Raw genomic sequence first — 25,987 nt, forward strand, 5'->3', positions numbered from 1 at the left:
GCTTGGTTGTGGTCTTCTGGGAATACTTACTTGAGGGTGTGGTGGAGTATACAGAGATATGTGTTTTCCACCATGTACCTATGTATCATTTCATCTTAGCTCCAGTAACTAGAGTATCGTATGAGATAGGAAGTGAATATTAAGAGACTTTTGCAACTGTCCATACTTGAATGCAAGCCGGATCTACTCCAGTCATTGTACCGTTACTAGAAACTCCATACATAGCCTTTAAAATCAGCTGACTTCCCAAGTTCAAAATGGCGACCAATCCGTTCATGGAATCGGACACGGAAGACCAAGATTTACCGGGTCCTTTCGACGACACATCGGACAGTATAGACGACAAAAATTCAGAGACGATAGACGAGAGTCCAAAGGAGATAACGCTCGACCTCGTGGCTCATAAACTGCTAAAGGAGAAGTTTATTTTGACGGCGCTAGAGCTTCACACGGAGCTGCTGGAAAGTGGTTGCGAACTGCCGCGACTGAGAGATTTCTTCTCCAACCCAGGAAACTTCGAGACGCAGACGGTCCACACACAGCCATCCTCCAACCTACGTGAGTAACCGCTGGTGTCATACACATGTTATGTTTAGCAGGTCGTAAACATCAACAATAACGTCCCACTATACCCCCCGCTGGTTGTGGGAGGGGCACACTGTTACATGTCCTGGTGAGGGGTGGAGATGTTTACTTTTATCACGAAAGCGTAAACCGTATCAAGAGTCACTCGAAAATGTACACATCTACACTCTACATTCATCATAGGTATTTGTGGATGTATTTGGGTCAAGTTTGTTTTACTAGTGTACATTATTGCTACATTCGGGGCTTTGTCATAATCCAATAATTTTGGTCAATGTAGAGCGAAATATTGGCAGTGAGTGAGGTCTACAATTTGTTACAGAAGATGATTAACATTCTTATGATTATATCGCTTTTATATAGCTTAAGTTAACTATATTTCTACAGTTACTATCAACATCATTAGATGATTAACCTATATATTAAAAAAAATAACACATTAGTGACTAACCAAACCAAACATAGTGAGGCCAAAGTTTATTAGTTTAGTCTACATATAATTTGCTTTACCTGCATTCTTATCCAGATCATTCCCATTGACCTACTTCTGAAGATTAGTACAAAACTCGAGGAATGAAAGCTTGAAATTAATATTAACTAATATTAACCAATTTGTAACTCCAAAATATGATACATGCACATGATAGAATGATGTCTTCTGATTGCTGTATACAGGTAGTTTGTTTTATTCTTCAATAAACTATAATTCAGTAACTGAGAATGCTATTTGGCGATGGTTTGTTGCCAATGCAATTTAGTATTAAGCAATAACATGAGAAGACTAAAATGTAATTAATCTTTGCCAACTTTTGGAGCGTGGTTAGCCAATATGTAATTGGCATAACCTTGCATTGGATTCTGGCATAACAGAGGGGAGTCGAGATTGGCAAGCCCAGTCTGTAGCTTGTTAGCAACCAGAGAAGACATAATGGTTTGCAGAATAGCCTCCAATTCCAAAGTCCCTCTACAAATGTGTGGTGGCTAAGCAGATTAAAATGATTGAGAATTCCAAATTCAACATCAATGGGTTTTAGGTCTAGACAAATTTCATCCTTCCTTGAGATCTGTACATCATAAAAGCTACAATGTATTATTGGGATTGGATTTTGTCAATAGTGTCTAAGGTACCCCAGGAAGAAATTGAAACTAGTATGGATTATGTGTCAGACTCCAGAGAAGTAAGGATCACTAACATGCCCTGGAGAGCAGTATCTGTAACCCTCCCGACCTAGAAATGTCCAATAGATATATTGGAAAAACTATCTTTGTGAAATCTATTCCAATGGGACTTGTGTTGTGGAATGGAAATGGAAAACCACAGGATGCAATAACGAGATTTTCTGCTCTTCTCTGGATCTGCAAAATTACTCCTTGCTTTCTAAAACTGATAGATCAATATGGACATTGGAGCTGTAGGAAGGCTGTAATGAATTGATTTCCAAATCTGCTCTTCTTTAATCTTGTTCCTAGGAGGCTGGAAGATTGGATTTCCCCTGTGGGTACCCACCTGTGTTAGATTAACCTTGAATAGAATATAACTCAGGACAGGAACAAACGTTACAAAGTGAATGTGATTCCCTGTTTGGGACTGTTGCCCAGACTATAACTCATGTAGCAGACAAGATTCAATTGTTATTCCTTGGCTCTTGTTAGCTGGTAAATGATTATTTTGTAAAATTCTGAAAACCAGCTCAAACTTTTAAGTCAAATATACTTAAGTTGATTTTGAAAATTACCATCTGTTTGATATAAAATGTAGCATATTTCATATGAATAAATGTGTTCATTGTCTCCCCACAGACCGCACATCCAGTGAACAAACATTTGACTCTTTGGACTTTGCACGTTACTCAGATGATGGAGCCAATCAGACAGATGAGAGAGTGGCAGGTAATGTACTTCAGAAGTTTATTTCTTAATATATATCTCCTATAGGTCATTCTTCAAATACTGTGAAGCCTGTAACTTAATATGTTTTGAAATTGCTGCGTGGATTGGAAAATAAGTAAAAAAATACATTCACCTAAAAAAAATCCATAAGGGTAATTTGGTTTTCAAGACTTCAATTTCCTGGTCATTTGTTATGTTTTAAAAATTGTCCTTGACCTTCCTGCAATTTCAATATCACAAAAGCCCTGATCAGAATACTTAAACCAGTTGTTCAGCTTTGGTTCAACAGAAGTTCCTCTGGTATGTAGTAAAAATAAAGGATTATTCTCCTCATTACTTCCCAAAGCTCGTAACTGCTTTGAGCCTGCTGCTTTCCTTTCTGTGTAATTGATTGACCAGTGACTCCCTGCAGACTCTGAAACTACCTCTCTGCATACGACCTTCCAACTAACCTCCAAGCAGCATTATGGTAGCCTTGAAAGTCTCTACAGCAGAGATGTCAGATTCTGTTGGCAGGTCCATTATGTGTCTAAGACCTTACAGACCTCTCTGTTAGTGCTCATGTCAAAGTCAGCTTGTATATGGAATAAATGTGATAACTTCTCCAGACGCAATGCTATAAAATAAAACACTTGGGATGACATAAAACATTTTCCCACCTTCATTCTTCTAAATGCCTTTCTAACATCATAAATCGCAATGAGTCCCTTTCTAGATTAGTGCATAACTGATTGGCCAATGAGTCATTGATGCTGTGTTTAGAATCTTGGGTCAATATTTTTATCACCACCAATGAGTGGTGGGCCTGGCCATAAAAGTTTTACCCGAATATCTTCGAGATTTGTTTGCATATTTTGATTTATTAGCCACTTTCCAGTAATGAACTTATCAGAGAGAACAGGACATTTTTTGAACTTGGCATGCTATATCTTCCCTCCCAGATACATATGTACTAGTATATCATATGTTGTGCTGTGAGCCTACCTATGCCTAGTTCAACTCTTATGGCTAATATATATGTACAGTATGATTTGAACTGTGCCTTTGATGTTGTCAGTAAATGATGTGCTGTATCAGGTCTGTAACCTCCAGGGTAACCAGCCTATCTCCCTGATGTCACCCTGTAGACATGTTGATTAGTTGGCAGCTGTGCACGAGATACCTTCAGAATTACTTATGAATAAGTTCACATAAAGGCAATGAGAATGCATTGAGAAAGGAATTGCTTTTCAGAATGATTTTGGGGTAAAAGATGGCCCCTAAGAGAAATATGAGTTGGAGCCTTTCTGGATGTTTCCAATCAATAACCTTTGGATACTTTTGATTAAATATTCCCATTAGATTTGGTCCAGTTATTTCATTCCAGAGTAATCAATTGAATAAATGTCCGAATTTTGATAGTCAAACACACAATATACAGTTATGCTTGTATTTTCCATCTCTAAATGTATGTCCATAAAGTTGGCAATTCCTATCTTTATACCCTCTCATATGATTGCATGACTCCAGTCAATGTCAATTTTTTTCCTATTTGCAGTACGTTGTACTCAAAGTTTTCATCCCCCTCTGATTTCAGTGTTGGAGTTTGAGCTACGAAAGGCCAAGGAGACAATCAAGGGACTACGGGCCAACCTGACAGAGGCAGCAGGTTTATATACTTATATGGCATTGAAAATAGAATTAATTTTTTCTGTGAGATATTTCCTATGAAGTTGTAATGAAAAACAAGTATGAATTTAAAAGTACAAATTGTGGGAAATATTCTGCTTTTAGAAGTAGTGAATGGCATGGCAGCATTTAGTTTATCCTTGCCTTAAGTGGTATAGAACCTTAAGAATAAAAGTCTCTATGCCATTACAGAAACAGACATCCCATCCCCCATGGCCACTGATGGGCAGAAGACAGAGACTCAGCAGGCATCTTCTAAGGAGGTAGTTTTGTATAATTGCTACCGGTAAAAGATTGATTGGTGAACATAATAGTGGAAACAGATTGCCAAATCAGATTGAGAAAACAAATTAAGTTTGACTGGAAGTTCAATTCAGAAAATCTAAATCAGAAAGTATAGAATGAATTTTGCATGTTACAATGTATGAATAACTCTTCTTGCCTTGATGCTTCTAGCAATATATTTTATTGGTAGTGTTGTTTTATGAGCAATATCAATAAGGTAGCCACACGAATCATCTACATTCCTTATTATATTCACCCTGTGCTATGTAGTCCTTTCTGCCTTATCCATAACATACAAGTTATCTGCCTGTAGGAGCCAGTGAAGCCACATGAGAAGCGAGCGCTGAATTTCCTGGTGAATGAGTACCTCCTGAAGCAGGACTTCAAGCTCACCTCCATAACCTTCTCTGATGAGTGTGAGGACCAGGTGAGTGCTGTCTTCAACAGGGCTATCTCCAGATTTACAGTTATTTTCTGTTCCATGCAGTATTTCCATAATTTTTATGTGAAGTTCAGATTTTTGTCTTTCCACAGGGATGAACCGGGTGAAAATTTATCTGTTCTTTAAAGCGCGTTTCCTGAATGTCCTTATGGATGGTTGGAATTTAGTCTTGTACCCTTAAGCTTTATATAGTCATCGCTAAGTCTAGGTTTAGTCATAATTTAAAAAAATAAGTGATCCGGCGTACCATGATACGCCGTGCCGTGCCATGCCGTGATCCTAGCCATAGTTGTTCAAAGTTAGATCGAGATGTGGCAAACTCTTCATGTATGCATCTTAACTGTCACAGGACTTTGAAGACTGGGACGACGTAGGGCTCAACATGCCGCAGCCACCAGATGTCCTGCATTTGTACCGGGACTACGGGAGCCACGTGGCGCCGACGCTGGACGTACGGGACTTCGGGTGTGGGGAGGACGTTGTGGAGGTGGAAGAGCCGGAGGATGACCAGGATCTGGAGAAAATCCAGGAACTAGAAGAGGAAAAGGAAAGACTGGTAATGGACATCTCTCTGACATTTCTGTTCGTGAGACTTGAAAGAAACTTAGTTTGGAAAGCCGTATTTCCATTGTATCCTAATTCAAGGATTTTTTTGTTTGTTCTCATATTAGAGTTGAAGACAAGAAGATTTTTTGAATGTTATGATTATGGCCAAGGCAATGTCGTCATCACTCAGGATTTTAAAGATATTAATTTACAAAAAAATAAGATAAAAAAGAAAGTATGGATAATGTTGTTGAGAAAATTTACCTTTGTTTTTCAGGATGCTGAGATTATAGCATTAGGGGATCAAATAGCATCACTTAAGGAGGAAAACGATTCACTTTTAGGACATGTTGCAACATTAGAACGGTGAGTTCTTATACCTATTTATTGTAGGATGATGTGTAAATCAGAGCAAAGCAAAGATTTGTGTTAGTCTACTGTTTTTGCATTTTATTGGATGCTAGGACTTATACATGTACTCTGCCAAGGTAGAACCATTCCACTTAAGCTGTGGAGACAAAATGGCGCGTGGCCAGCGGATGGCCAATTCCTATGTACTGGTCAGGGGGTAGCAGCTGCATTTCTGAGACCCATATTGTTCTGCTATTATCAGTAACTCAATATCAATAGCCATGCATTGTCAATCACAGAAGCATCAAACACACTCTTGTATGGACTCAAGCGTGTCTTTGCATGGCCTGATTTAAAAGCATCCACAGTTATATGTACATTATTTACATGCCACATCTGTTTACTCGGCTATAAACCAAGCCAAATGTGTTAATTACATAATGTCTTAGGCAAGAAGCTTTGTTCTAGCAAGGAAGTTATATAGGCCCCTTGGTTCTAGCAAGCGCCATGATGGCTTTATTAAATGTCCTGAAAATGATTGATGGAAGTAGATATACAAAGTTGCAAGTGTATATATATATCTAAAAAAAGAACACATATTTTGATAATGATTATAGTTTGGTAGATACTCTGAGATTGAACAATTTTCTTCATTTTACCTTACAGAGATATAGAAGCTTTGCAGACTCCAAAATTCTCCACACCAGTGTCAACACCGAACAAGCAACTTCAAAGACCAGCAGCAGCTTTCGACTTGGACCCAAATGTAGATATTAGGACTCCTCCCATTGGCCAGTCTAGCACAAATGAAGACAATCAAGGATCTAGATTAACCAATGGTAGATCAGAAGACAGAACTGAAGCAGATCAGGCTGGTCCTGATGAGTTGGAGGAGTCGTTACAGGTCACTGTGGGGTCAGAGGGCGTGAGAGACATAACCCTGGATGTTACAGCATCGGAGGGGGAGAGCATGTTACAGGGAGAACTCAAGAAATGGGACATCCCCAATAGGTCAGTATTGTGTCAGACACCTTCATTCTGTACATTTATTAACTCAATAGTGCCTCGAAGGATGGAATGGTACTAGTATTTTGCCTCATCAGAAATTGGAAACAACACACAAACTTTGTAATGGCACGTTTCTATTATTTTCAGAACCTTGTTATTTTCGAAGTGGCTAGTGTTTTATTAGCCGTTTCAAAATGTAACTTGTATGCTTGTATAGTACTCTTGTATTTCACAATGTTTTTTTAACATCTTGAAACTGAAAATTAAGATGGATTCGTAAACACTGAATCAGATTCATTGAAGTTGATTGTGCAAGTAAGTGTATCTCTAAGACTTTGTCTTTTTTATGTTCCTTTCAGAAAAATGTCAGAAGCATTCCGTAGGACGTTGATAAGTATGACACAAACTGTAGTGGACAACAGGTTAGGTAGTGAGGTGAGTTTCATATTGTTTTTGGTTCTAATGATTTATAAGGGCTGATCCTAGAATTTAAAGGCATTGTTAAGTACATTTTTGTATATGACTAATACTGTCTAGATATTAGCACAGGACATGTCAACCTTATTATAAAAGAAATTTTTCTTTAAAAGCCATAACTGACATCTATTTTCAACATCTTTGTTTTTGCTCCATACAGGTGTCTAAGATAGCAGGTTCAGGTGAAGGTGTGGTGATGATGCTGGCCAGGTGTCTCCCACACATCGTACCCAATGTGTTACTTGCCAAGAGAGAGGTATGCTCATCTTAAACCTTGACCTGGTGTTAACCTACACATATACATGAAGAGTCATGGTGGTGTTTGGATGGGCCCTGTCTCGTTCAGGAATTGTTTGTAGTAGGGGCTAAGATTAAAGAGACTCTTAACACAACAGTTCTATTTCCTCCAACCTTGCTTACACATCATTTTACACGCTTTATGTTCGGAACTGCATCTGTAAGCAGTGACATCTGTAGCTGCTGTTCAATGTGAATCAGTCAGAGTTGCACTGAGAAAGGTGACAGACGATCACTGAAACATTCATGTAAATAAAGGAATGGTTGTTTAAAGAAGAGTCTCAATGACTTACCAACCTGATGAAACTGTTCACATTGTCAGGGTTGGATTATACATTGATTTATGGTCTATAATTTTTTTTAAATGACCTCGTAGTTGTTTTAGAATTGGTATTGATTACTCTAAACTGTGTTACTACAGGAACTGATCCCACTGATCCTGTGTACAGTAGCACTTCACCCTGATGCAAAGGAGAGAGACAAACTCCTGCACATCCTCTTCAACCTCATCAAGAGACCTGATGAGGAGCAGAGGTAGGAATAGGCTCTCAGATATGTAATAAGAAAGATGAAGGACCACAATGCTTGACAGGACAATAACTCAAAGGTAGAAAGTATAACTATAGAAATGGAAACCAGGAATATGGTGCTTCACTCAAGCTGATTGTCCACTATTATTTTTTGGCGTGAAACATGTTTGTGGTTGTTTTATTACAGGCAGATGATCCTGAATGGATGTGTGACGTTTGCTGAGCATGTGGGTCAGGAGCGGGTGGAGACAGAACTGCTGCCACAGTGTTGGGAACAGGTCAGGGGCAGAAACTGTCTAACATAAAACACATCATTCTGCTCATCTATCCCCACTACATGTATCACTGAATTTGAATTCATCAGATGATAATTAGTCTTATTTTCCCTTATGTTCCCTTAACATTTACACTGTGGAATATTACAGATCAATCATAAATATGAAGAGAGAAGACTACTAGTGGCTGAGGCCTGTGGAACTTTGGCTCCATTCTTACCGGTAAGTTCTTCATCTTTAATGTGGTTGAACTTTGATACATTAACAGTATATCATTACCTTGTAATGTATGACTGAAAGTTCTGGAAAAGCTGTGGTGCAACATTGTTGCTGCTCTTGTATGTACAGTTAACTCAAGGCCAGATTGCTTTTTGCTGTTTGTGTGTGCGTGTCGCATGTGAGAGTCTTGATTTTGGAAGCATTACTCTGCTATAATACTTGTGAGTGATCTGTCAGTTTGATGATCTTGAGTAAGAAGCGTTTGTCCTGTCTCCCACCAGAGTGAGATCCGCAGCTCCCTGGTGCTGTCCATGCTGCAGCAGATGCTGTCAGACGACAAGTCTGATCTGGTGCGAGAGTCGGTGGCAAAGAGCCTGGGGCTCATCACTGCCTATATAGATGATGTAGACAAGTACTCACAGGTAGGAAGGATTGGACAGGCCTTACTAGTATCTGAAACTCACACTAAACAAAGCACATATCTGTTTGAAGGTCAAACACATTTACTAATGAACTTAACACACAGGAAACCCAGAGAAAAGAGTCATTTCCCAAAACAAGTTGTTAGTACCTATACCCAAGGGGCTCTGATACACGAATAATTTTCAAGTATCTTTGTCGTAAGACTCGTGTAATTATTCAAAGCATGTTTTTTTGTTTTATACAATTCATGTATACCTTCTAAGCTTTTAAAATTCTTTCTATCAGTGAAAATGGCATAGGCTGAAATTGGGCATGTACATGGTCAGTGAAGAATGACAATTAATGTTTCTAATGATGATTTTTTTTCCCCCAGGGTTCAGAACTGCTGCACCTGGCGATGTGTGATGCCTCGGAGAGAGTGGTGGGTGCAGCTCAGCAGGTGTTCCTGCCTGCCCTGGCCGCCTGGGCTGATGAGCTGGACAGGCTACACACTGACCTCATACATGGCATGATGACCAGGCTGGAACATCTAGTCAAGGTCAGGGTTCTAAGATATCAGGATTAACTTTACTGTACTTAAGTATGACAAATAGACCTGTACAGATTTGCTTCTTGTTTTTTTTTTAAATTAATGAAATTCTAGCTACAAATGAAGGTATAGGTTTTATTTAGTAGTTTAACTGTTTGACAGCACACACAGCCAGGGCTGCCAACTAGCCTGTGGCTATTACAAAGGGCTAGCCCTCCTGATGTTTAAGAATTTCAAAATAGCCAGTAGTCATACAGATTCTACAAGAGTTAGAAATCAGGTTACCTATTACTAACATTGTGTTAAACCAGGACATGTTTCCTTTGTCTCTAGGCTGCAGTAAGAGTAAAGCCCATGAACCAGTTGTTAGCTGGTTCTGCTGTAAGTCTTTTGTGTCCATCTGGGTTGGCAAGGTGTGCTTATAACATGACAAATAAGTACATTGTACATTTTATTGTCACAGCAATCTGCAACATTTCTTGGTGGGAGCACTGTACCTGCGCTGAGTCAAATTGTCTGTCTCCAGGATAGTGTATATATTCCTGATCAAGCTTGTGTGCTGTGGTGGTGTGGTGTTCTTACTTTCGCTTCAAAAGGATGCTTGAGAAGTTGCAGTTTCTATAATGTATATATAGATGGACTTAGTTAAGTTGGCATGTGGTTTGTGGGGCAGTTAATGAAGCAATTTGTCCAATGTTACAAAAAGGAGAAGTTGATTAGAAAAGTTCAACTGAAAATGCCTACTGCAGATATTTGGTTCATCTGACCTTTTTCTGTTTCAGGCATCTGTGAACCAAACCGGTGGTGAGACAACAATAGGGCTGGATGAGACCAGGTTTAACCTGTATGTGTCCACCCTGGATGCCATGGTCCCCGCCCTGTTTGCTGCCGTGCTGCAGTCTGCACCTTTCGCACAGGAGGAAAACCTGACGTGTAGAGATGTCGAGGGTAACTTCATTATGCTACTGTCATTTGTTTGCTATGTTGGGTATCTTGCAGCTCTACAAGTTGTTCTAAAAATATTCCACATGCTGACTGCTATAACTGTAAACCATTTTAGAGCAAATTTCTGTAAGAGCCATACTATTCATCAAGATAGGTCCAGTCTCATTTTAGTGAAAAGGGTCACATGGCTTGATAATCACATGGCACTGCTATGGCATGAAATCAAATCACTTGCAGATCAAGATATGAACTGGTGTGAAGATACATGGATGTATATTGTGCAAATATTTGCATATTTTTCCACCATTCTTTTCCAAAAATATTTATGCAACATAATGAAGTTAACAGTTTAGGAAAGGTTGTTTCAGTTCTGAGTAACTTGTAACATTGAAGTGTCAGTGGGTCTTGTTACATGGTGACAAAAAAAAAAACTTAATATACATCCAGTTGCTGATATCATAAGAACAGCCCAGTAATGTATGTCTGACCTGTATGTCTCCAGTGTCCAGGTTCCCTATGGGCTCCTCCCCACTCCATGACATCGCGACCATCATCGGCGACCACACCCAGCTGGCAGCTCTTGTTACTGCGTACGATGACATGGTGGAGCAGGAGGACTTCCCTGCATGGGAAACACTACAGTGGGTGTCTGAGGAATTGTGAGTATTGATGGAAATCTTGGCCTGCTTGGTCATCTCTCTGGGAATCTTGAAAAAAAAAAAGATAAAATGCCAGAACCAGAACATAGCACCTTAAACAGGGACAGGGGACATCAGGATATGTGGCAAGCTGGTACATAACTGTTATTTGATAGTCAACATTGCCAGTCACATGACATGAGAAGTGAGACCTGACCTACAGGGTTGAGGAAAGACAGTGCAGTTCGAAAGCTCCTCAAAATTAGCAAAATTTTGTTCTGCATAATGGTTGAATATTTTATAAAAAAGACTATCACAGTAATTCTGACTAGTAGGGACCATCACGGTATTACACATTATATTTACAAGATTATTGAATAATAATACCATTACTGACCTACTTATTTATTATTTCTTCTATTTCTCTTTAGTGGCATATCCACAGGGCATATATCTGTATCACTGACATGTACCTACAATCAACTGTAATGAACCACTGTATGACCATTGCTTGTAAAATGCCTGACACAGAATGTGTACATGATTGTTGTTGTTGTTTCCAGTGTGCCCAGACTAGTACAGCTGACAGGCAGCCTGGACGTGACCCTGACCTCCTGTATCCACAACCTGGCCAGGCTATTCCACAAAATCTGCAGAACATTCGGAAGAATATTCACTGAGAAAAAGGTATAGAAGATTTTCCCTACCTAAATTGCTGCTCTATTACAATCAATCCCATACTTGCAGCCGTTACCTAATGATTCTTATTTCTTTAAGCCCTGGTAAATTTTGTAACAGGTACAGAATTTGCTAAGTGTTTTGCTAAACTATTCATCTTTGTATTGCAGTTGAAGCCACAATTCCAGACAATTTTAAAGATTCCAGAGGAACAAATAGGTAAGTGTATATTATAATGTGAGAAATCAGCCTAGCTCCTTTATTTTTCATATATGTAGTCCTTCCTTAGATCAGATACACATACTGTCTGTAGTCTTTCATGCTGTAGTATGTTGGTTTCATGTCATCCTGACTAATTGTTTGCTTGCCTGCATCTCTCCACATAATAGATCGAGAGATCCTGTCAGGCCGAACGGCGCTCACACGTGCCACAGTACCATTGTACGCAGCCGGGGTGCTGGCAGTCTTCCATCAGGTTGGGTACAACCATGTGACTTTGAACAAAGCCATATTCATCATATTTGTGTATATAAAGAGAAAAGATAAAGGGTATCTTATCAATATCCATCTTTAATTCCAGCAGTGATTTAGTTGCTTTTGTCATGATAGATTTCTTGGTCGCCGGAAACATAGTCACTGTGTTGAAGAAATGTTGTCTGATCTTTCGTACAGGAGTCAGACAGAAAACAACTGATCAAGTTCATGCAAGACATCCTGACAACCCTGTCCCTCTCCCATGCACCCCTGGACAGCATTCAAGCAGCATTCCTGGAACTAGGGTAAGTTATAGTCTCAAGTAATCTCTGTTAATGGATTAATAACTGACTGGCTGTTTTTTTTTCTGTTCTGCACTAATTTGTTGCTGATGCTGACTGACTTCCACACTAATAGTATTTCTCTATATCCTGAAGACTACTGGAGTGCAGATATCTATGGTCCTGTCCTTGGTGCTGAATAATGTCCCCCTAAAGACTACCTGTGCAGATATCTGTGGTCCTGTCCTTGGTGCTGAATAATGTCCCCCTAAAGACTACCTGTGCAGATATCTGTGGTCCTGTCCTTGGTGCTGAATAATGTTCCCTAAAGACTACCTGTGCAGATATCTGTGGTCCTGTCCTTGGTGCTGAATAATGTCCCCCTAAAGACCACCTGTGCAGATATCTGTGGTCCTGTCCTTGGTGCTGAATAATGTCCCCCTAAAGACTACCTGTGCAGATATCTGTGGTCCTGTCCTTGGTGCTGAATAATGTCCCCCTAAAGACTACCTGTGCAGATATCTGTGGTCCTGTCCTTGGTGCTGAATAATGTTTCCACCAATGCTGAATGACAGTCGTCACAATATAACAGTTCCCCAGTCCTACTTGCTCTGTGTATCCAGCTGATATCTGTCCTTGGTGCTGAATGGTCTTCACACTAATACTGCTTGTCACTTTCCCAGTTGCTGAGCAATAAATACACCAACAACTTTCCATCTGCTGAGGGACATTCACAATCAAATATTCCTGCTCTCCCTACCAGTCTAAGGATCATTCATACTTCCAGTCCACACTCCTGTCCTTGGTACTGAATGGTACTCACCCTGATTTTGAAGCATCTCATTTGGATGCCTCATAGCATTTACACCCACATTTATACCTATCTTCAAACCTTTATGAGCTTGATATTGCTGACCTAGATCAAAATGTAATTTACCCTGATTCTTGATATTTTTCTCTTACATGTAATGATGTTTGTGTAAACTTATTTACACTCCTTGTACAACTCTAGCCTCTAGCACAGAATGACATTAACACTGATGAATCTGAATAACATCTGAAGTTTCTGTGATTCTGCCTGTTGATTGTGCTGACCTCCTCCCTTACACCTGGTGATGTGCGTTAGTCACACAGGCAGTCTTTCCCTCAGGTCGGACGCCGTGTACCACGAGTCCCTGCTGACCGTACTGTGGGACGGCGTCGTCCACACCTCCGCTTTAGTACGGGCATCGGCGGCCAGAATGTTTGAGGTACCATTTATATAGTACATCATTTACGTACCATTGTACATGTATCTTATTAGTAGGAAGCATCCGTCCTTCCTTCCTTACAGGTTCTGGCTAGAACTCTGGTAGGAAGAATAAGGAAAAAAGTTGTGTTATCTTGAAATCCATTCAACTGAATGCAACATGTTGCATGATCACAATCTGACCAGGCAACCTTCACCATTAATTGCTAGCCTTACACAAATGTAATGTTACATGGTTGAATTAAAAGGGCAATATTCTTATCATTGCCCTCCAACATTAAGCTATATGGGTACATTTCAACTGCAGTTTCCCTCAGTGTCACCAGGTGGCATACACTTAGCTTTAACTACTTTATTTAGGGCAGAACTACATTGTATGTATTTTACTGCATGTGTTTCTCCCCTAGATGCTGATTAAGGGTGTACAGGAGACCCTGGTGTCCATGCGAGTGGTGCCTGCTCTTATCACTCTGTCTACAGACCCAGAAATGTAAGTCAGCATTCATCCGTTTACTGTGGGAAACTATGAAGATACCCTAATTCTTGTAATCTTTAAATGTGCTAGTAATAGTATTTTATCTACCATTTGCTATTATTTTCATAACTTTCAGAGTTAGACCATGTTAACTGCCTATTTGGCTTGGCTTGTACCATCTCTCTCAATTTGTTCATGTTTGAACGTACCATCTATTTAAGGTAAGGGAGATGTACAAAGCAGTGTAGGATAGAGTCTTGATTTCTGTAATGTCCATAGTCATCAGTTGGTTAGAGTAACCAGTTGTTCTCCTCAGGTCTGTCCGTATAGCGACCATCCCAGCCTTCGGCACCATCATGGAGAGTATCACCCAGAAGGAGACTCTGGACCGTGTGCACATGCAGTTCCAGCAGTTCCTGGATGACCCACAGTACCGTGAGCAGCACACGCTTCACGTGGAGATCATCAGGACCTTCGCACGCATCGGCCCCAACGCTGAACCAAAGTTTCGGGATGAATGTAAGAAGAATGGTCTCAGTAGGCAATAGTAAACAACCAGTGCAGAAGTATGAAGGATTCTTTGTTGGAAAAAAAATTGTGCAGTAAAGTACCCATTGGTTGGGGCCCTTCCGCACTGGTGTGTATATTCAAGTCCATATGAGTTGCATATTGACATTTTGTTTTATTTGGGTTAGGTTTGTTGGAAGAAGTATTTTTATTTTGACCCACCGTTTTGCAGCCTAGTTATCAAACTGAAAAACAACTTCATTGGGCACAAACTTATCTTAAGCAAAAATATGTCAATATAGAAGTCATATGAACTTGAACATACACACAAGTGTTCCGGAGACCCTGTATCTTGAAATCCAATGTTTATGATGGGACTTTCTCTTTTAGATTATATATACATGTATACAACAAGAATCAAGCTGACTATGCATTGTGACACCTTGTACAAAATTAGTAGGTCTCTATGTACTTGTGGGAATTGTTGTGTGCATTGTTCCCTTGAGTAATTTAGTTGTTGTCTCCGCACAGTTGTGTTACCACGTCTGGCCATCATGGCTGGGAACAACAACCTGATGATTAACGAGACCAAGAGAACAGACATCGCCATGCAGCTGTTCGAGGCCTTCACGGCCATGTCATGTTGCTGTATCCTTCTTATGATATGCGGGAGGATGTTGAGAATGATGATCCTTAGAAGTATGCTGGTGATTGGACTATTCTATCTAGACTATTCTATCATGACATTGATGCAGTATTTGTGCAAAACTTTTCCCTCTCTGCTGTACTTGTTATCTACATTAAGCCTAATTTTCTGAAATTTGGTAGATTATTACATGTAGCTGTTGTCAGACCCATGAGGATTGAAGGTGCTTACATTTATTTTAAGATTTCAACAGAAATAGTCACTGTCATGTGTTTGTTTGTTTGTTTGTTTGATGATAAAACATAAAGATGACGTCTTGCAAATGCAGCACAAAGAACTTCTGTCATCAACTAGCTTATCACCGTCAGCTGAAGTTCTTAAGACTTTTTATATTGCCTGAGAGTGGCTTCCTTGACCTGACCCCCAGTTATCTCTGATGACCTGATTAACCAGTGCATGTTGCCCGGCCTGAGGTGTCTGAGACAGGACATGGAGCACATCGCTCCCCAGCACCAAGTAGGACACTTCTTCTGTGTGGGCAGGGTGAAGACAAACACTTCTGGGATGTCAATTAGTCAGATTACTTGTATTTCAGTGATTTGTTTATTTTCAAATACTGTAAATGCAGAAACTTTGTGGTGGTTTGATGTTAGCAGTTTCACAGCGAACTTAAAACCATTGCTAGCATTTTTCCATGGCAGTAAGAGAGCATGGTGCTACTGGGAACTTAAAACCACCGCGAAAAGTTGGTTTTTTTCCGCTACTGTGAAATTCAATCCTCACGATCTTAGATGCATTTACAGTTCAAAGGCTAATGGTAGTAAGTTCAGTTACTGTGATATTAGTTTATATGATGTTTGTATTTCTGTTAAAACTTTGCTAGATCATAGTTGTGACATAATGCCCAGCTTCATAAGTTATACCTGTTAATTGTAGACTATCCTTTCCTTCCCCAGCTAACCTGGTTGTTCTGTCCCCTCTCCAGGAGGTGGTTGCATCAATGATTAAGGAGTATGAGATGAAGGTAGACAGCAGGGTTCCCTACGACAGCAGCGTCCCGGTGGGCGCCAGTCTCGGAAACCTGGCGGCCGCCATGTCCAGCGAAGACGCCAAGACAAAACTGCTCAGCAAGCTGGGACAACTTAAGGACAAGTCGTCAGTACAGGGTACCAAGATAGCCAGCATGTTCCACAGGAAGAAGTGAGATGGAATTTTCTTCTTCAGTTTCATACAGCTTTCAAGGCTTCAAATGCACAATAGTTATTACTTTGACCATTTAGTACTTAATCTACGATTGTAGTTTAAATGTCAGACATACTCACCAAGAACACGTAGCAATTTTGAAGTTGCCTTCAAAGAGCTTACAAGTTATCACATACATAATGTAACTATGCCTTTTGTAAACTAAAGTTGACACTCCCACCCCACCTATACTGGTAATGCAAATAAAAACAACTAACATTCCTTGAATGATACTGTATAGAGTTCTTAATTATGTGAATCTAGTTATGCATAACACTGTCATGTTTCAGAATTGCTTTGCTTTGAGATTACTTTTGTCTTGTATAGGAGGCAGTTAAAACATTATCTAGATGTTGTCAAATGTAAACAATGGTCATGAATTGTGTCAGAGATGGTCTTACTGAGATATATACAAAACATGTTGATTAATGAAATGCACTCTAATACTGTAATATACTGCAAGCCTGTAGAGTTAGCCAGAACTGATGTCCTAACTTCTTACTGTGTACATTGTTAGCATGTAAGTAGAGATTACAGAGAAACATTCATAGAGTAGTGATGGTATACCACCTCTTGTGATTATTTTAGGTGCTAGTCAGTGTTTAGAGAGCTTTTTGAGCAGAACAGTTGTGATGCCATTCCAATGTTTGTATCACAAAGGAAAAATATCAGGGAAAATTAATGTGTCCAAGAAGTAGGGCTGTCTATGTAGAACACATATAAGACAACACAGCAAGATACTCACAATCTAATGTCATAGTATAGAACGTCTCACATAGTCCAGTCTGTTGTATCGCAAGGTTTTGTATTATGTTGGATAGATATTTAACTAAAGGGCATGTTCTTCTTACTCGAATGAAAAAAAATTGTAATTGTTATATTCTTCTTGTTGTTGCTTTTGTCATCATATTTTTTTCCATTTGTAAATGATATTGGTGAGCCTCCTTGAAACATTTTGTTTGAAACCTATGTTCAGAAAGTCAAAACAACAACAACAAGTGCAATGCAAGCAATAAAAACACAGCATTGTGATATCTATCCCTCAATTTGTACATTAAATAATGTAATGCAATGTAGTTGAGAATATTGAGGAAAGATACTCTTAAGAAGTTAAGTATAGGTTAGCTAAATATCAATTCTTTGTATGTCTTCACCAGGAAAAAAGTCAGCCATATGTATATAAATGTGTTGTATTGTGAATGATATGTATTCAGCCTGGAAAAAAATAGTTATGATCCAAAAACATATCCACAAACAGTCAAAACCAGCATGTTTAAGTTACCTCTATTGTTTGTATAGTACTCTGCAAACAAACGAGGTAACTATTGGTTTGCGTTAAGTGAATGTTGACAGTGATTTATATTTTCAAAAGTTATTACATGTATTCATGCAATAGTGTTCCTTCTCTGCAGTTTATCTACTCTTTTAGTTTAAAAATGATTCTGTAGTCATTGATCCCACAAAACTAACAGAAGTCAAAGGTCATTGATGGTTTTATATGTTTGTACATATATGAGTAAGTCTCTTTATTTTGTGTACAACAATAGTAAGTGTCATGCGAAGGAAAATGAAAGCCGTTGAGTGTTGTTGGTAATGTGATGAACTTCAGATGTGTGGAAGATTAGTGTGGTGAATTTGCAATGAACTGTGCACATGTACCAAAGCGTTCTCGTGATAGATTCTATTCTATTGTTAGTGAGAAGTATGGTGTCAAAGGCAGATCCATTGCCTTGTTACAAACTAACAAGTTCAACAGAAGGTCTGGTAACATGAACGACTAAAGCATATAGGAAGGAAATGATGCTGCAAAAACTTCCCTTTGCTCCTGTAGACTTACGTTTCAGCTTTTCACTGTGATGGATTTTTTTACAACATTGTAGAATGTTTAACTGAATGGATTTTGGAAAGAGTGATTTGTATTGGTCACAACAATGTTGTATTGGAAAAAAGTTAACTTAATGTAGACATGAATAGCATTCCTCTTGATGTGGTTGCAATAATCGAAATTGTCAAATCAACAAATTTAGGAAAACTCAAAAGTATATTAGATGTTATTTAAGTTAAGAAAGAAGCATTTTTGTTCCAATGATTTCCAGAACTGGAGTGTTAAAGATATGTCATATGTTACAATGATTGTCAATGTGCAATTTAATTGAAAAGCTTATTTTATTCCAGCCACCTTACACATACATTTGTATGTATTCAATTTTGTGTTAAGTATAAATATAATGTATACAATCAAGAATTTTGTAAATTGGTTAAACAAAGAAATTGTAATTAATTTTATTCAACATTGTATTCTGATATCAAATGACAATGAATCATTAAACTAGACTTTCCTAAAGGATAAAAAAATGTTTTTCTTGTTCAACGTCTTACGCTCAACGACTTAACGTCTTACGTCGTTTTCAACGTTCAGCGATATAAATGTTACCGTTGTGCTCACTCCGAATATGCAGTATTACAATTATGAGCAATGGTGAGCCTATAGTCATGACATGAATGTTGTTATTTATTTATTTATTTATTTCATAAGATTCTCGAAGTACAGTGTAAGGTATGGCGGAACAGGTGATTTTTGTTAGAAGACGCCTTTTCAAAATCGCCATACCGAATGTTAGGCCCTTGACATCTCATATGATGATGACAAGGTACATGGACCCATGCGTTTGCACACTATGTCCTTTTGCCGAGACATTAGGTAAACTCAGATAACCCATGTCTGAAAGTGTTCGTATTAAGGTGACTAACTTGACTCAGTACCACGTGAGTTGGTATCCACGAAGTCTAATAACTGAGAATTGTTAGCATCTCCGAGGATCGTCTATGGAGGGGAAAAACAGATAAAGCTTCTACTCTGTGCAGCAGAACAACACAGTTTCTATAGAATTTAACGATTGATTGTGTGAAGAAAGGGACGTATACAACATGCCATGTATTATGACTGTTACGGCTGTACACGGTGAACTCTGGTGACCTGGCCAGGGCTTGATCATGGGCACATGAGCTGTCACGATATTTGTTTTATTGCGTCACACGTCCGCTCGGTCGTGTTTACGTCAGATCCGTTCACGCTCACACTATTTAAGGATCACACAGAAACGTACAAAGATGCCCCCCTTAAAACGTTTCTAGTTGTTATAGTATCATGTCACACACACAGTCTCTCCATCTGGACTTTTCCATTTGTTGTGGGAATATCGTCTGACCATGTAATCCTTACAGCTTGCATTCTCATTGGCTTTTGCCGTGTCACGAGTCACTTTTATGTTTGCCGACTTAAGATTGTCAAAGCAAGGTCCTTGGTCAAGGTCCTAACCTCCTTGGTGAAAGTGTTTGCGTGGTATATAAACGCCTCTGTAAAATCGTGACGCTCATAACTAGCAGCTAGCTAGGCCACTGGTTAAGTATAAGAACATTGCAGTACAGCGATAAAAAAGTAACGCAAGCCATGGCAAAGCTCTGCAGCAGCTCCAACCTTTTAACTTTTACCATTGTTTTCGCCATTTTGGCGCGTCTTGGGAACGCCAACGGTTTTACCCACCACGAGACGCTGGACGAGGCTGGAAAGTACAACCTGTTCTGGAAGTTTGATGAGGAGAAGATCGAGTTCGAAGCGCAGGTGCAGACGACAGGATGGGTCGGGTTGGGTCTGTCCCCGAACGGAGGCATGCCGGGGTCCGATATCGTCATTGGCTGGGTCAAGGACGGGAAGGCGCACCTGACGGTGAGAGTGCTTTCGTATAACTGGAAGTGTTGTACTTTACATGCAAGCACGATTCTTTTCCCTTAACCTGAAAAAGATGCCGTCACAGAACAAGCTGTTTTGCCGATCTTTTGTCCAACAATTGTTGCTGTTTCATTCCCTTTTGCTTAAACATTTGCAAGTTGTTTTTTTTTTTACAGGGATTTAAACATTTCATTTTCATTGCACTCACAGGACAGGTATGCAGAGGCGAACGCGCAGCCCGCTGTGGACGAGAGTCAAGACTGGGAGCTGGTGTCTGGGAACGAGAACGGAACCCACACAGTCCTGAGGTTCAACAGGAAACTCACGACCTGCGACAGCAAGGACCGCGTCATCAACGTTAGTAGTATAGAATGGAATGTTTCGTTTCTAGAGCAAACAAATCATTCATGCCACATTTCTGTTAGTAAATATTGTTTCTAAGACATTTCTTATTTATGACACACAGGTCGTTAAAGTCATTAAGACCATACAATACCCTTTACCATTGAGAAGGGAATGCCTCTAGCAGGCTTCACAGGTCGATGGAAAAATAGTAGACGTTAGCCGAGTAAGACAGAAAACACACCAGAGGAGTTAGATGACTGAGGCCTGAGGACGCAAAACTGTACTCCTCGGCCATCCCCAGTGACCTGTGGAGCCTGGTAAAAAGGCTAAGATTGAAACACTTCTGAGTGCTCGAGCGAAATACTTTTTCGTACCACGCTAGCTGAGTGTTGGCCACTAGTTGGCCAAAAAACTAATCCTGCGTAACAAATGCATGTTGTGTCATTTCTTCCCACAGAAGGATACAATGCGCGTGATATGGGCGTGGCATGACGAGGATCCCGAGGAAGCTTCTGGCGGTGCCGGCCCCGGGTACCACTCCTCCAACCGGGGAGCCAGGAGCTCCATCCTCATCACCCAGGCCGTCCCGGAGACCAGCCTCCCGGACAATACTTACACCTTCAATCTCACCATGAGAAATGTAACCAAACACTCTTTCTCTGTGTATTTTAGAACTATTGTTTTTCATCTTCACTACGGCGGTTTCGATACACCCGTATTCTGCTGAAGTGATCTGACATGCATTATCTTACCTGTCCAGGTATCCATCCCCAGCAATTTGCATACGGTGTACTGGTGCAGGCTCTTCAAACTGCCTACTTTGGACAGAAAACACCACATTGTCAAGGCAAGTATCCCGGCGATACAATGTTTTCACTTTCCACACCCCTTTGACTAGTCAGTCAAATGACGCCAGTTTCAATCCTAGTAACAGGCGTCAAGCTTTTTCCATGGTCAATACACCTTTCTCACGCGGCGTCCATGATAGACAAGGTCAATGAGGCAAACAGATAAAAACAGCTCCCTCTTAGTTTCCCCCAAACCACATAAATTTTCACAATACAAGGTCAAATAATAAATGTTATAACTAGTGTTATGCACCGACAGATGCAATAGCATAGCATAGACTGATATGGAATAGCATAGGCTGACCCCATAGTCCCTTAAGAGATGCAAAATAAAAACATAATAATGCAAATATTTGGCGGACATGCAGCCATTCTCTTATTTGGTCGATTTTCTAATTTCCATGCTACCATTGGTTGAACTGCTAATTATGATGGACAGTCTTTTGTTTGCCTCATTGAACTCGTTTTCGATCTATCATGGCCGCCCCGTAAGAAAGGTGTATGATATACAATGTTTGATGGTATGATAAATGTTTGATCAGAATGTACATGTGATAACCATTTTTATACAGTCACCCGAATGACTGAGGTTGTTTATCGCCTGTTGATGTAGATGGAGCCGGTGATCACGTCAGGGAATGATGGACTAGTTCACCACCTTCTGGCTTACAAGTGCAAGAGGAACCCTGACACCATCGTACCAGAAGATCACCAGGGACATAACTGTTATACACCCAACATGCCGATGGACTGGCGAGAATGTTATGAAGGGTCTCTCATTGCCGCATGGGCCATCGGATCAGGGGTACGGCATTTCGTACTTTTTGTCGTGGACCATTAAAGATGTCAATGAGGATTATATAGGCTAAACGGTTTGGTTGGCCTAAGTATAGCTGTTGGCAAGGCTAAACATGATTAGAATAATGATACATCAACCATATTTAGCTTGAAGCAACATTGCTGAGGACTTCGAATTGACAAGCCGCATAGAGTAGCAAATAAGTGACCTTACACTTTTGACGGAGACTTAAGTTCATAAAACGATTCCGTTCAAATTCAGTAACGTAACAAAGTGTCATCCTGGCTGTGCTAACCGTGTTTACGTCTGTTTTCAGGATATCACGTACCCAGAGCACTTGGGTTACCCTATCGGGGACGATGACGACAGCGGGTACGTGCTGATTGAAATGCACTACGATAACCCGCAGGTGCTACCAGGTCAGTCATTCATTGGTTGCTCACGATACTTTTTGCCCAACCCTTCTTTATTAGCCCACCAGATATAAGCCTTTTTACAGTGCTCTTCTGTTGCGATATACATTCCCCTCCATTTCAGAGAGGCGCTTCTCGTTGACATCCAAAGGTAAGATTTACTAGACTATTAAAGTATTATATCATCATCACAGGCTTGTACGACAGCTCGGGACTACGGTTCATCTACACACCAGAGCTGAGGGACAATGACATAGGCATCATGGAGGTGGGCATGAGAGTGGGGAAACATCATGTCATCCCACCTGGTCAAGACAGCTTCATAACATCGGCTTTCTGTGATCCACGTTGTCTCAGCCAGGTGTGTACATGTCACGTTCAGAGTGAATTCTATGCGGTGATCCTAGCCACGATCACCAAGTCCTTGCCGTATAATTAGGTACACAGCATTGGTTCTTTAAAAACACAGTTTAAAAACTATGTAGGTGTTGGCCTTTATGTGAAGGGGACACAACGTTATAAAAATAACGCTGGTAGTCTTCCGTCTTCAAATGTATCATTCTATCATTTTTGTTATGTTTTTTGGGGGGCTGCGTTTTAAACGACTCACTAGTGGATGGATGTCTCGCCCCTAGTACATTGAAGACCTCGGACAACCTATCAAGATATTCGCCAACGTCCTTCACTCCCATCTTCTGGGTGTTCAACTCAGCCTGAGGCTGATCCGTGATGGTGTGGAGACGGACATCTCGCGAGATGACAACTACGACTTCAACCTGCAGTTCGTCAGGACCCTGGGAGAGGAGGTTACCATCTACCCGGTAAGTGGCGCTTGCTCTCGTGTAAACCTCCCACTCTCCCCCTTGCATCTTTCTCTGTCTCTGTCTCTCTGTCTCTCTCTTTCTCTCTCTCTCTATTTCTCACTCTTTCTCTTTCGCTCTCTCTCTTTCTCCCTCTCCCTCTCTCTCTCTCTCTTTCTCTCTCTCTCTCTCTCTCCTCTCTATCTCTTCGGTTGATCTCGAAGCGTTATTGAAACAGAGCTAAGGCTTCTTCCTTGATGCCTGGCAGTGCAATGCAGCTTCGCTACATCGAATCACAAATAGTTGTCGTTCTAAGCTGAAGGCGAAGACAAATAAGACATTACGTCACTGTATATTACAATTGTGTCTTGCCTTTGTCAGACCGATATAACTCACAGTTTACAATGTCAACAGGTTTTAGTGACTCTTTTACGCAAACGTTTACTCGTTGACTGTTACAGGGAGACACTCTGGTGATGGAATGCAACTATCGTACCGCTCACAAAGACAACGTTGTTTATGTAAGTGTACACCCATGCCGTTTTGTACTCCGTACTCCGTACTTCGTCGTAGTCGTCCCTGTTCGGTAGCCTCTACCACGCTCCGCGGATCGTTGGTTCAATAGTACAAATTGGACAAATAGAGGAAATCTTGAGCTAGGAAACCTTGTACTGACTCCACTGGCTGGTCGACTCCCCTAGCACACTATTCCCTCTTTTTGTCCAATTTCTAATACAGTATTTGACCACCGATCCGCGGAGCCTGGTTACCTGTTAGGGACCGTTAATGCTGATTAAAATACGTTTTAGCCCTTAAAGCTTAGATTCCTACAACTATTAATACTGTTATGTAGAGTTCATTTCAGTCAATCGGTTCTAATTTAAGGAGACCTTGCGTGCCAGCACACTCATGCCTTTTCTACGTCACAAATGACAGGGCGGTCTCGGCACTCCTGAAGAGATGTGTATGGACTTCCTGTTTTACTACCCGAAATTCAACCTACACAACTGCGACAGCTCGCCGCAACTCAGCAGAACTCTCAGCTTCGTCGGTGTGGAAGATTATAACCTGTAAGCATCGGCATCTCCTGACGTTACGTGCTGACAAAGTACATTTTATATAACTCCCCAATGAATTTTTAAGCAAAGTTATCATATACTAGCTTTGTAGGCTTTAACCACTCTGTTGTACCCTTGTAGTGACCCTTTCCAGGTCCTGGCGCCGCCAAGTATGGTGAACAAGTCCTATGAAGAAGTGATGGAGGGTTTCCAATGGACAGATGAAAGGGCACAGCAATTCTCCTCACACCTCATGGATGGAAACTTCACCACCTACTGTTTCGGCAAGGGCAACAGCTCAACAGTAAGACTTTACTTTAGGCAAACGCCTTTTTTGTCAAATATCTTGTGCATGACATATTTTTCTCTATGCCCTCAAGGGTCTTACCGCGGTGGTGGCTGTGAAAAGAATACGTCATCAAAAAGTGCCATTCTTTTTGTAATCTATTCATGAGCCAACAACATCAAAAGTAACTCTACACTGTCCTTCTATTTCTTTCTGTGGAACTACAGCTGCCGTCGACAGGAGAGATGCCCTTCCCCCGCGGGACAAGGGCACCTCCCCCGGACCCCTGCAGCCGGACTGCCTCCAGCGCTTGCCGCCCGGCGCTCGCTGCACTTCACGTCTGGGCCGCTGCCTTCATGGCGCTGTCGTGTAAAGTTTTGCACAGCTATTACATACAGATTCTTGATTGAGAGACTTACAGACACATGCTATTTACTTCTTTTGAGTGGCATTTATAGCAATATACAGGAGAGTACAAAAAAGTAGTGTCCATTCATCAAACGCTTTATAAAACACTGCACTGATGTACACGTTGATTATGGGAAAACAATGTAGACATCTTGCAAGTTGTACACATATTTGATAGCACACCGATAGCAGTATAAAATGAGAGCAAACTATGACAATGTCAACGATTCTGTCAATTAGACGCTTTCGAGTTCATACTTTCATTAGTCTCCACAAGAAACAAGAATTTGACTTAAATGAGACGTGTTTTGAATAAATGATCTTTGGCTGTAAATTTGGCCCACTCTATTTGTGTGTGTGAACTGTCAATAGATGAACGCCTGCAACTGGAAGATGCATGTAGAATGTACCTTGCATGGTTTATTGGTTATCTTAACAGCCATGTGCCTTAGATAAGTATCATATGGTTTGGTCGCAGGGCTCGAAATACAACCTGCATATGCAGGTTAGTGCAGGTAAAATTGGAGCTGTGCAGGTATTTCTGGTGTCTACCTGCACCTAACCTGCACTGGTCCATGTACATTGTACTGGGTTTTATACATAAATGTCCTATGATGTAGGTGTATGTAGATTTTCATTG

At 40.5% G+C, this 25,987-nt stretch overlaps 2 protein-coding genes across 6 annotated transcripts; both read left to right on the forward strand.

The window, feature by feature from the left end:
* Positions 1-61: 61 nt before the first annotated feature.
* Positions 62-18,206, forward strand: LOC118418449 (RAB11-binding protein RELCH homolog). 5 transcript variants are annotated; one of them, XM_035824356.1, is made up of 28 exons: positions 62-558; positions 2,386-2,475; positions 4,052-4,123; positions 4,336-4,406; positions 4,742-4,855; positions 5,220-5,426; positions 5,694-5,782; positions 6,434-6,778; positions 7,135-7,210; positions 7,413-7,508; positions 7,971-8,083; positions 8,267-8,357; positions 8,505-8,576; positions 8,855-8,995; positions 9,370-9,534; positions 9,859-9,906; positions 10,308-10,473; positions 10,973-11,129; positions 11,672-11,795; positions 11,957-12,005; positions 12,176-12,261; positions 12,459-12,565; positions 13,668-13,791; positions 14,198-14,280; positions 14,582-14,784; positions 15,304-15,420; positions 15,846-15,961; positions 16,404-18,206. In XM_035824356.1, the coding sequence occupies exons 1-28, from the start codon at positions 258-260 to the stop codon at positions 16,620-16,622; spliced, it is 3,642 nt and encodes a 1,213-aa protein (XP_035680249.1). In that variant the 5' UTR covers positions 62-257; the 3' UTR covers positions 16,623-18,206. The 5 variants fall into 5 exon arrangements, with proteins under 5 accessions (XP_035680249.1, XP_035680252.1, XP_035680250.1 ...); XM_035824359.1 differs by having other exon boundaries at positions 15,846-15,934; XM_035824357.1 differs by having other exon boundaries at positions 13,692-13,791.
* A 1,890-nt stretch (positions 18,207-20,096) lies between these two features.
* On the forward strand, positions 20,097-25,695 carry LOC118418465 (DBH-like monooxygenase protein 1 homolog). The gene is made up of 12 exons (XM_035824398.1): positions 20,097-20,387; positions 20,601-20,747; positions 21,193-21,375; positions 21,496-21,582; positions 22,197-22,388; positions 22,699-22,801; positions 22,990-23,156; positions 23,431-23,616; positions 24,057-24,116; positions 24,532-24,665; positions 24,795-24,957; positions 25,167-25,695. Exons 1-12 carry the CDS (start codon positions 20,112-20,114, stop codon positions 25,347-25,349), a joined length of 1,881 nt encoding a protein of 626 aa, XP_035680291.1. The 5' UTR covers positions 20,097-20,111; the 3' UTR covers positions 25,350-25,695.
* Positions 25,696-25,987: the final 292 nt, after the last annotated feature.

The sequence above is a fragment of the Branchiostoma floridae genome, chromosome 6 (genome assembly GCF_000003815.2).
Source record: "Branchiostoma floridae strain S238N-H82 chromosome 6, Bfl_VNyyK, whole genome shotgun sequence".
Classification (NCBI taxonomy): domain Eukaryota; kingdom Metazoa; phylum Chordata; class Leptocardii; order Amphioxiformes; family Branchiostomatidae; genus Branchiostoma; species Branchiostoma floridae.

Coding starts and splice junctions, on each gene's coding strand:
- LOC118418449 (XM_035824356.1), top strand. CDS start 258: ATGGCGACCAATCCGTTCATGGAATCGGACACGGAAGACCAAGATTTA. Junction 5,783..6,433: donor CATGTTGCAACATTAGAACG/GTGAGTTCTTAT, acceptor TTTACCTTACAG/AGATATAGAAGCTTTGCAGA. Junction 7,211..7,412: donor ACAACAGGTTAGGTAGTGAG/GTGAGTTTCATA, acceptor TGCTCCATACAG/GTGTCTAAGATAGCAGGTTC.
- LOC118418465 (XM_035824398.1), top strand. CDS start 20,112: ATGGCAAAGCTCTGCAGCAGCTCCAACCTTTTAACTTTTACCATTGTT. Junction 22,389..22,698: donor CATGGGCCATCGGATCAGGG/GTACGGCATTTC, acceptor GTCTGTTTTCAG/GATATCACGTACCCAGAGCA. Junction 24,666..24,794: donor GGTGTGGAAGATTATAACCT/GTAAGCATCGGC, acceptor GTACCCTTGTAG/TGACCCTTTCCAGGTCCTGG.